The 11,012-nt window shown below is 42.6% G+C and overlaps 1 protein-coding gene across 1 annotated transcript; it reads right to left on the bottom strand.

Moving 5' to 3' along the window:
• Positions 1 to 2,194: 2,194 nt before the first annotated feature.
• On the bottom strand, positions 2,195 to 4,497 carry LOC117461349 (golgin subfamily A member 6-like protein 22). The gene is made up of 2 exons (XM_034103174.2): positions 2,786 to 4,497; positions 2,195 to 2,710 (listed from the first exon to the last, which is right to left on the bottom strand). The coding sequence occupies exons 1-2, from the start codon at positions 4,262 to 4,264 to the stop codon at positions 2,579 to 2,581; spliced, it is 1,611 nt and encodes a 536-aa protein (XP_033959065.1). The 5' UTR covers positions 4,265 to 4,497; the 3' UTR covers positions 2,195 to 2,578.
• Positions 4,498 to 11,012: the final 6,515 nt, after the last annotated feature.

Genomic DNA, 11,012 nt, shown 5'->3' with positions numbered 1-11,012 from the left:
GGACACAGAAAAACATTGCTGTCCAAGAAGGAAATGTGTGTGGGGGAAGGAGAGCAGAGAGGCACGTCCTCCTCTACTGAAGTTCTCCTTACTTAGAAACATTTAAAGAAATGGCAAAACTACAAAATGAAAATAACAAACTTTCAGATGTTAAACGCTGAAGAGAAACTGGTTTTGCTTCGTGCCGCAGCCTGATTGACTCACAACTAGAATCCCCACATTAAGGATTTCTATAGTAGCCTACTTAGAAAATGTCAAATGTAATGATATGAGATGTGAGAATAATATTCTGCTGCAATATGATGGCTTTATTCATGCTAGTAAAGCCAATTCAATTGTTTTTCTTTATGAATGATGATTCCTCAAATTCCAAAAAGCAGAGGTTGATCCAGTCGACTTATTTTTTCTCCAAGTCAATGAAAAAAACTCATTAAGAAAACCTTCTTAATTATTTGTTGGTTTGTTGCCTAAAATAAGGTCTGTTGTTAAGATGTGCTTCTGAGATTATTACAATTTATTTACTAAATTAACAAAAAAGATTAAAAACCTGGGGGCAAAAAAAGAAAGGAAACTGACTTGTAAGCCACACAGAGCTACACCACACGCTGATGACAGGTAAGAGAAGAGCTGCTGCAGCTTTCCTCAGCCTTTCATGAAGGCCCTGATTAGAGAACATCTGAGGGAGAGCCTCTCAGGTGCAGCCTGCACCTGGAGAGAGACAATCAGCAGAGAGAGTGAGGGGGAGGAGAGAGACACAAGCAAACACACACACACTACGGCACATAACATTCGTCATAAAATACATTAGTATATCTAACTCAAAATTAGAATTTTAGTTTCTTTAAAAAGCTGGGTTGCTAACAAGTGGCTACATTGTACCACTTAACATCATCAAGACAAACAATCGTCCTCCTAGACCTTAGTGGGTGACATTGTACGTCATACAACATTCTCTACAATATTAAGCTTATTGTATTAATTATTTCTGACATGTATATAGTTAACTTCATCTGCATAACTTTCACATTGGTTTTGAAACATAATAAGCACTTTTTTATTCTAATCTATTTCTTCTTGCACAATTTAGACCAGATGGTCTTCCTGTCCAATTGTTGGAACAAGGTCAGACTTCTTTCCAGCATGTACACGTGGTGTGCACAGACATTGTTACTGAGGCCCATGATTTACACGGGAACGCAAACAAACCAAATTCAATATCAAAAAAGTATTACGTTCACACGGATAAGGCTCAATAAACGTTTCCCTTCACACAAGACCGCTCGACTCGCTGGAGAGGCTGTAGTACATATGCCGGGCCTGTAAGTGGCGCTGTACCTCCGCCACAAAATACACAAAAAGCAGCGAAGAAGACCCCCGAGCATGGTTGCCATGGTTGCCTGGTTGCCCTTCTCCTGGTTCTCCGTGGTGGATTTAGCAACATGTAGTTCTCCATGTCCACTTGTTGCTGATGGTTGTGGTAGAGGAGCTGTAGAAGTTGCACTAACATCTGTAGCATGGTCAGTAGCTACCAGAGGTGGGGACTCGAGCAGCGATGTGCAGTCAGGGCAGGCAGGGGAGGCAGAGCCTCCAATGTAACGGAAAAACAACTAAAGAAAAACTAAATAGTAATAATAATAAAATGTCTCCACTGATCTGTGTTGTAAATGTGATTTATGTTTGATTCCAATCGCTTTTTATAGTCAAAATCAGCAAATTTGCCGAGCTCCGCTACAACTACGGGTAGCGATGAGAAGTGAGGCAGGGACGAGCTCTGCCTCACATAAGCCCACAGTAACTGGCTGGAGTGCGGGCATTAATGTAGCGCGGGCACTTATTTTGTGTGCGCGCTCCAGCCAGTTACTGTGGGGTGAGGTGAGGCACAGAGGAGCTCTGCCTCACCTCAGAATGCGTCACCCCACAGAAACTGGCCCTAAGCGCATGCCTGCACCATCTCACTGTATGTCACCAATGTAATGTTTGTAGATCCCTTTATTACATTTATCCTCGCCATCCATAGTCTCTAAATAACTTATTTCACGTACAGTAGTCACCAACACATCATACAACAATGTGTTCATGTTTAAGTGGGGTGGAGACATTTAACACAAACCTTTCTAATTTTAATTACATTTATTTAATTTTTATTCAATGAAAAAACATATCTGAATTTAATGCCTGACTTTTTGAGCCTTGGCATTTAAATTCTACAAAAACAAAAGAGCACTTCAAAAGTAAATGTAGACAAATGTAATGCGGGAAAACCTGAACACCAGGGAAAGCCCCAACTGATAGATGATTGAGAGGGTGTAGAAGAAAAGGGTGAAGGAGGGAGGGTGAAGGAGGGAGGGTGGATAGAGGGAGGGGAAATAGATGGAGGGGCTTGAGGTATTTCTTTAAGCGTTTTTTCTTTGATATCTCTCGATATAAAGTCGGGAAACCCGGCACTCCGGGAGAAAACCCTATATAGAAATACGCTAGAGAGGGTGAGGAGGAAGGGTAGATGGAGGTGGGGTGAGGAAGATGAAGGACACGAGAGATGAAGAGTGGGAAGAAAGGCAGCTACTGTCGTCGTAAACAACTAGCAGTGGCTTCTATTATACTCCTCTCTTTTCTTCTCTTTTTTCTTATCCTTTCTGCTTTTCTTCCCCACACGTAGCTTTCCTTCCACGGGGGTCTGCTTTGGGTCAGAGGCTTCTTCTGGCTCCTTCACCTGTTCCTCTTTCAGCAGCACCTCCTCTTGTGCCTCGGTCCTCTTTGGGTCAGAGACTTCTTCTGGCTCCTTCACCTCTTCCTCCACCTTCTTCTCTTTGGTGTAGCAGCTCTGGTCTTTCAGCACTGCCGCCCAGCTCCGTTTGTTCTCCTCTCCGCTTTCCAGTTTCTGCAGACCTACCTGTCCTGCCTCGGTCTTCGGTAAGTCGGGGAACTCTTCCACTTCTTTCTTCTCATCTGTCGCCTCTGAGGTTTCACAGCTCTGGACTATATTGGCCAGGCTGTCCATCTCATTTACGATAATCCCCATCGCTTTCAACGCCTTTTCTCTTCTCCTCTCATGTTTTTTCTTGTTTCTGTTTTTCTCTTTCTGCAGCATTTCCTCTCCGGCCTCGGTCTGCTTTAAGTCGGAGACTTCTTCCAGTTCCTCCACCTTCTTCTCTCTGGTTTTGGAGCTCTTGTATTTATTGGCCACCACTGCTGCCCAGCTAAGTTTTGTCTCCTCTCCGCTTTCCATTTCCTGGAGGCCTGCCTCTCCGGCCTCGGTCTGCTTTAAGTTGGGGGACTCTTCTGGTTCTTTCTCCTCTTCCTCCACCTCTGGAGTCTCAACCACTTCCTGTGTGGACTGTTCATCCTCCATTTCTGGAGTCTGAACCACTTCCTGTGTGGACTCATCCTCAGTGAACTTCTCCTCCTGATCTTCTTTCATCAAGGTGTCTTCCTCTGCCTGGCTGTGAAGTGTCTCAGCTAGGTCCTCAATGGATTTATCTTCTGGATTCTTAATTTGATCCTCCATCTTTCGGACTTCTGTCACCATCACTGTCTCCCCGTTGTGTTGTTGCTCCGCCGGGCCCTGAGGTAATTTCTCCTCCAGGTTGTTTTCGACCTTGACTTCCTCCTCCAGGATTTCTTGCTTCACAGCCAGGAGCTTTGTGGACATTTCCTCCAGATGTGACTTCTTGTCCTCAATCTTCTGGAATTTCTCCTTGATCAGTTTGCTTAGAGAAGCCCATCCCTCTCTTTTCTCTGCCATGTCTTTTCTAATCCTCTCTGCCAGGGACTTGTTATCTTTCTCAACGCTTTCAACGTTTGTCGCCTTTTTCTCTTCCAGGCGCTTTGAAGATTCCTCCTTCAGTGCATTGTATTTCTCCTGCCAGTTTGTGGACACTGAGGCACTGTGAGAGAGAGACTCCTTCTCCTGTTTCAGATCCATGATTTCAGAGTCTTTCTGGTGGATCACTTCCTGCCAGCTATTCTCAGCTCGCACAAATCCGGCATTGTTTTGCACCAGCAACTGGTTTGATTGTGTCAGACCCTTGATTAAAGCTTCCCTCTGCTCAATCCTGGTGATCACCATATTCTGGTGATAAGACCAACTCACCTCCCAGTGCTTGTTCTTCACTGCCAGGTCCTTTGCGTACTTGTCCAGAAGTTCATATTTGAACTCCCAGTGTTTGATAACCTCTACAAGTTTAGCTCTGCTGAAGATATGTTTGGCCTCTGGCCTCTGAGCGGCTTCCTGCTCACACACTACTGGGCTAATTATTCCAGCCATGGCACAGTTAGTTTTGACTTGAATTGTGCGTAGTTAGAATAATTGAAGTGTGTCTGTACGAAACCGTGTTTCTTTGTAGAAAACGGTAACTGTCTTTAGTAGATTTGTTCTCTGTAAAAGACTGTATTGCTCGTACGTTGAATGTAGTTTTCTGTAGAAGTTAGTGTATCTATTGAATCCAAATGACCTGCAATTAACACGACCTGTTCCTAGGGAGTACCAGAGTATTAATGTGAATCACCCTTGCATGTTTTGAATGTTCCGAATTCCAATCCAACATCAAGGCAGATGATGTCATCATTTCTGGTCATGACGTCATGACATCATTAGCAGATGATGTCATGAGGTGTTTGTGCTTGGATGTTCTTTATCATGGCCTTCAAAATGGATTCTCAATTGAAGTGTAAAAGAACAATACTCAACACCATGTTCACTTCAAGCATTGAAATGTATTGTTATTATGTTAATTAACCCAAGGTAAAATGTGACTTGCTTTGTCTATTTTCTACTGATTTCTCAAGTATTAGGAATCACCTATGGGTGCAGTTGTTTAGATGTGCTTTTAAACTAATTGCAATTACAATTAGTTAATTATGTACCATTTATATTCGAAGAAGGAAATGTAAATCAACAAAGAAGTCATGTTCTAGGAATCTCTGTTACGATACATTATTCAACACCAAACTCTGTGTACATCCTGCACTAAACTGTTTTATTGTAGAGATCACTTATAGTATCTTCTTGATTTTTTATATTCTATATTTCTATCATTGACCTTCTACTTTTCCCCTATGAAAGTATGTACTCTTAATATTTATTTCATCAAATATAACACAAAAAAACAATAATTCAATAACGTGCTTTAACCACTAGGCTGTGCACACAAGGTACACACAGCCATACTAACTTTGTATTATTAGTGTAGGACACTTATGTATGTACAACATCTGAAGATGTGTAGTGTTATTCATGCTTTCACATAATGTTACAGCATATTGCTATACTATTTCAGACTCAGTATTGACATTCTTACATTCAAAGAAAATCAGTAATATCTTTAAAAACTACAGTCCTTTTCTATCAGCTGTGCACCGTTATGGTGTAAATATAACCTATCTATGAATTATATCAAATGTAAAAGTCAGCCGAATTATTGTTGATACTGCAAATACTGCAAATGAAATCCAAACTGACCTGAGACCCTTCCATAGGTTCATTGAAAATACCATAACCCCACCTTAAACCCGCGAGTCCTACCTTGAGGGCGATAACGGTGAGCGTTTTTGTTTTGGTTTTTTTATTAGAAAATTCACAATTCAACATTTACAATGTGTACAGGTGGTTTCAATGTGGCCCTGCATTTAAAACAATCAAACATAATAATCATGCATAACATGACAAAATAAAATAAATAAACTGAATGCAATTAGCCAAAAGAAGATTGCCAAAAAACAATTGGATCTTACTTGAATATCCAATCATAGTAAATGATAATACAAAAACAGAATACGAGAAACAAAACACAACAGGCAATCATTTATATGAAACATACTTTACGCTTTTCACACTACACCTGTTAGCCAACACTGTCATACTTAAACACCAGTCTGTCATTGTCACCAACCTCCACCAGAGTGCACCCATCCACAAAGCTCTCCAGAAAAGCATCCTTTTCTAGGTACACATATGCCACCTGAACGTCCTTGCTTAAAATCCTCTTAAATACGTCCCATGCGTCTACCTTTCTGTTCCCATAATGGGCCAAGTCTCTCCTAAGTGTTACAGCATACCGGGCATGGCTCAGCACATAGTTACAGAGATTCACATTGGGACCTTTCACTCCCCCCCTCACCCCAAACAGCCACAACTCCTTCCACACCAGCGTTTTTAATATTCTATCCCCCCAACACTTATCAATTAGCCCTTTCACCCGTTCAAAATACACCTTCAGCTCTCCACATTCAAAACATTCATGCATACACGTTTCCACCATTACCTTACACACATCACACTCTTTCTTCAACGTGACATCCAACCTGCTTATGATCAAATTGTTGAACACCCTGTTGTGACGAAAAATAAAATCAAAATGCTCACATTCAATGCCATTCCATTTCACCCTTAAATTACCCCATATCTTCCGCCCATCAAACTTTTCACAAACATTTCCCCACACACGCTCAGAAGCAGGTCTTCTTATTTTACCCCCCCTCAGCATTTTGTAAATCACCCTTGTGTTTACTTTCTCAATTTTAACACGAGTATCCCCCTCCCCCACATACATTTCCGCCACGCTCTCTCCACTTCTTGTAGCCTCACATTCAACCATTCTCACCCACCCCGGGTGGGTGAGAATGGTTGGGCCACCCCACAGGCATACCCCCCCCCCCCCCCCCCCCTACCCCTCACCTCATCCACTATGACCCGTGCTCCCATGAACCCCGGCACAAACCCATACACCAAATCCCTTATGTTTCTAAAACCCGCCCTCCACATTTGGAGATCAAATACAGGACACTTCTGCACCGTGATCATATGGTTCATGAAAATAGGCTGATTCCACACTTGCTCAACATTCACACACTCGTGCTTTACCCCTTTCAGAAACTCCCCCCATGCTAATAGCGCCTCCCTGTGGTACTCCGAAACACTGCTAAGCATTCCTTTTTTAAAAGCCATGAACAAAGCGCTGTCCCCACAGCCTCCACACTTATTGATCGCTTCTTTTAAAAATACCTTCCACGCATAATCTTTTTTTTCCTCCTTGTCACCAACATATTTTAACATCATTTTAACCCTTAGCGCCTTCTTTTTCCTTTCCACGTTGATCAGCTTCATCCCTCCATCCCTATACTCGTTCTCCATTACCTCCCTAGCAATTCTAACGCCCTTCCCTTCCCACAAAAACTCATTTATTGCCCTGTCTATTTCTTTATGAACCTTTTCAGGCATTTCCATGACAGTCATGATATAGACCAATCTGCTCACTATGAGCCCATTTATCACCACTACCTTCCCTCTTAACTTTAAATGCCTCATCTTCCAAAACCTTAGCTTTTCTTATTCCGTTGATGATTCCCTCATATTGCTCATCCCTCCCTTCCTTTCTTTTATACCCAAATTAACCCCCAGCACCTTAAAATAATCTTGCCTTTCCTTGAGCCCTATTCCTGTCCTATCCACTCCTTCCTCACCTATATACATTACCTCTGATTTGTCTATATTTATCTTCGCCCCTGACGCCCTGCCATACTGCTGCACTACTTCTAACACTTCCCTCACACTATCCCCATCTCTGACCGTAACCGTGGTGTCATCTGCATACTGGTACAGGAGACTGGTCTGTCCCCCCGGTATCTCCACCCCTCTAATGTTTTTGTTCTGAATTAGCATTGTGGCTAAAGGTTCAGCTGACAAGGCATACAACATGGAGGAGAGAGGACATCCCTGCCTGACCGACCTCCCTAACCTAAACACATTTGTAATGATCCCATTTATTTTAACGCAACTCACCGCCCGACTATATAATCTTTTGATCCAGCCCACCAACTTCACCCCAAACCCTGCTTTCCCTAACACTCTATATAAATACTCATGATTGACCCGATCAAACGCTTTATTTAAATCAAGACTCATAACTATGCCACCCTTCCCCTCCTTCATGTGTTTAATAGTATCTCTGATACTGCTTGTCGTGTCACTTATATCCCTCCCCGGTACACTATACGCCTGAGTCCCACCCACCACCGTTTTAATTACCCTCTTTATTCTATTCCCCAACACCCTCGCCAATATGTTGTAGTCATTGTTAAGCATGCTTAACGGCCTATAGTTTTCTAATCTGTCCCTATCACCCTTTTTGTAAATGATGCTTATAACCCCCGTTGCCAGGCAGGTCATCCTCCTCCTCAATGTGTTTGAACACCCTGTGCAGGACCGGTACCAACAGTTCCTTAAAAGTGATGTAGAATTCTGCTGTTAACCCGTCTAACCCCGGACTCTTATTTCTACACAACCCTCCTATTGCTAGATCTATTTCTCCTGTACCGATCTCTCCCTCACACATCTCTCTATCATTATCATCTAAAGCTTTATCCATACTGTCTATATCTCTGCACTCTCTCTATCTGCCTCTTCTGTCTTAAATAATTCCCTGTAGAACTCCTCCACTCTTTCTGCTATCCCTACTAAATCTGTTATCTTCCTACCATCCTTTCCCTCAACCTGTTTTAAATATTTGTTTTCCTGCTTAATTTGTTCCAAACTCAGAAAGTAGCCAGTAAACCTTTCCCCCTCCATTGCATTATTTGCCCTGCTTCTAACAATCGCCCCCCTGCATCTGTCCCTCTCTATACCCTCTAGCTCATCTTTGATCCTCGTGTATCTCCCTAAATCTCTCCCTGTCTCTTTGTCTATCTTTGCTGCCTCTTTAGCCAACTCTCCCCTCACCCTTTCCTCCCTTCTTCTATCAAGCACATTTTCCCCCTTACTGTGTTTTATGCTTATTCTCTTGATCTCCTCTTTTAACTCCCCCCACCACACTAATATATTATTGTCCCTTGTATCACCCCCCTTCCTTATACATTCTCTCACCCTTTTTTTATACACCTCATCATTCAGTAGTTTCGCATTCAAGCACCACATACCCCCGCCTCTCCCATTCACCTTCAGCCCCATCCTGAGACTAAGAACCATATGATCACTCAACGCTGTGGTCCTATATTCAATCTTTCCAATCTTTTCATTCACAGCTTCCGAGCACAGAGCTAAATCAATCCTGCTCTGCATAAGTTTATCTTTCACCACTCGTCTCCAAGAAGATTCTCTAACATCCGGATTTATTTCTCTCCACACATTCTCATTCATTATCTTTTTGAGTGCCCCCCTCGAGGAGTCGTTACTAAAACGAGCACCCGCTAGGGCTTTCACCAACTAATCGACTAGTCGACTACCTTTACCACTAGTCGGCGCTGTAGGCCCTAGTCAACTAGTCGTGAAAAAAATGGAGGTAAACGAGGTGCTGCAAAATGCTCCAAAACTTGTCCGACATTCTTATGTATGGCAGTACTTCAACAAAGATGTAACCAACTCCACAGTGAAGTGTCAGTTGTGTACAGCTGTACTGAAGTACAACACAAATACATCTGCTATGCGCAACCATCTGAAGATGAGACACCCGCTGCCGACAGCTAGCACTAGCAGTAATGCTAGCACCAGTGAGCAACGGACTGGCGTCAGCACAGGACAGAGGCAGACGAGCAGCAAAATAAAACGGGTCTACAGTGATGCGGATGATGAGCTACGGGATTACTGCATATCCCCACAGTGAATAACCCACTGGAGTGGTGGGCAGAAAACGCGCACCGCGTCCCCCGTTTAGCCAAGCTTTCAAGGAGCTACCTGGCTATTCCAGCCACAGGCACCCCGAGTGAGAGGGTTTTTTCCCTGGCAGGCAACACTGTCACCCGAAAGCGGTCAAGCCTCCTTCCCTCACATGTCGATGCGTTGGTGTTCCTCAACGCAAACCAAAAATCTGGAAAGGTGGACGTTATCGTGAAGGACAGCGAGTAAAGTGTTGCGCACTGGATTTACAGATGTAGCGCTTCGTTTCAGACGCCTACCCGTGCGGGTCCGTGATCGGCACGGGGTGGGCCCCTGCTGAAAAGGAAAACCCACCCGCAGGACTTGAAACGCCCCCTTGATAAATACATTTAATTATAATGAAACCAGCTGCAATGGATCATGGATCCACCAGGGGGAGCCGTGAAAAGCTGCCACACTGGAACTCATGTGAAATAAACAGCTGATCTACAGGTATCTGATATAGCGGATATTTGTTAAGATCCATATGTCACGGATAGGATCATATTCTATGCTAAATAAGAGACATGTAATCATTTACTAAACATCACCATGTTTTTATTTAACAAAATAATGTTTAATTCACGTTGGCGTAAGTACAAAACCATCGCTATGTTTTTAGATCAGGAAATGCATCCAGACTCAAACAAACGATTTTCAATCATCATCCTCACAATCATTTAATGTAGGCCTTCTATCATATGTTCGCGAGTTGAAATGAATGCACTAAATTTAATCCACGTGAGTTTACAACAACAAAAATAATCGCTTTGTTTTTATATCACATCCGACCGGAGGAAAATGCAGCAGCTCTCACTACCGATCATCCTAATCCCACGGGCAAACAATAATATGTACAGTGTTAATAGTTTACTGTATTATTAGTGTCTAATATTACTGGGGATTTCGGAATGGTAGGCCTACTGGATTTTGATTTATTGTATCGGCTTCATATCGCAATTTATTTTTATTTTATTTTTTATTTATCCTTTATTTATCCAGGAATGTCCCATTGAGATACAAGATCTCTTCTTCCAGGGAGTCCTGACCAACACGGCACACAACAAGTTTCAACATAAAACAAAGGCATTAAACAAAAAAAACATACAATTCAAATATAAATACAGAAGGCCATTTGTGCAGTGGCAAGAAGCATAATCACATCAGCAATAGCATCAGGTAAAACAGTTACATGTTTCATGAAGGGCTAATCGTAGCATACCTTTAAAAGCATTTACAGTAGGAAGTGCCTCTAGACAAAGTTTTACTTGCAGCGTATTCCATAAAAAGGGAGCATAGTGGGAGAATGCAGCTTTACCAAGCTCTGACTGCATCAAAGGAACATTTAAAAGCATCCCATTTGCTGCTCGTCTAGTATTAAAAAAGC

This window comes from Pseudochaenichthys georgianus, chromosome 16 (genome assembly GCF_902827115.2).
Source record: "Pseudochaenichthys georgianus chromosome 16, fPseGeo1.2, whole genome shotgun sequence".
NCBI lineage: Eukaryota > Metazoa > Chordata > Actinopteri > Perciformes > Channichthyidae > Pseudochaenichthys > Pseudochaenichthys georgianus.
Note: the sequence above shows the minus strand (reverse complement) of the source record. Positions and strands in the feature narration are given on the sequence as shown.

Coding starts and splice junctions, on each gene's coding strand:
- LOC117461349 (XM_034103174.2), bottom strand. CDS start 4,264: ATGGCTGGAATAATTAGCCCAGTAGTGTGTGAGCAGGAAGCCGCTCAG. Junction 2,711..2,785: donor AGAAGAAGGTGGAGGAAGAG/GTGAAGGAGCCA, acceptor AAAGAGGAACAG/GTGAAGGAGCCAGAAGAAGC.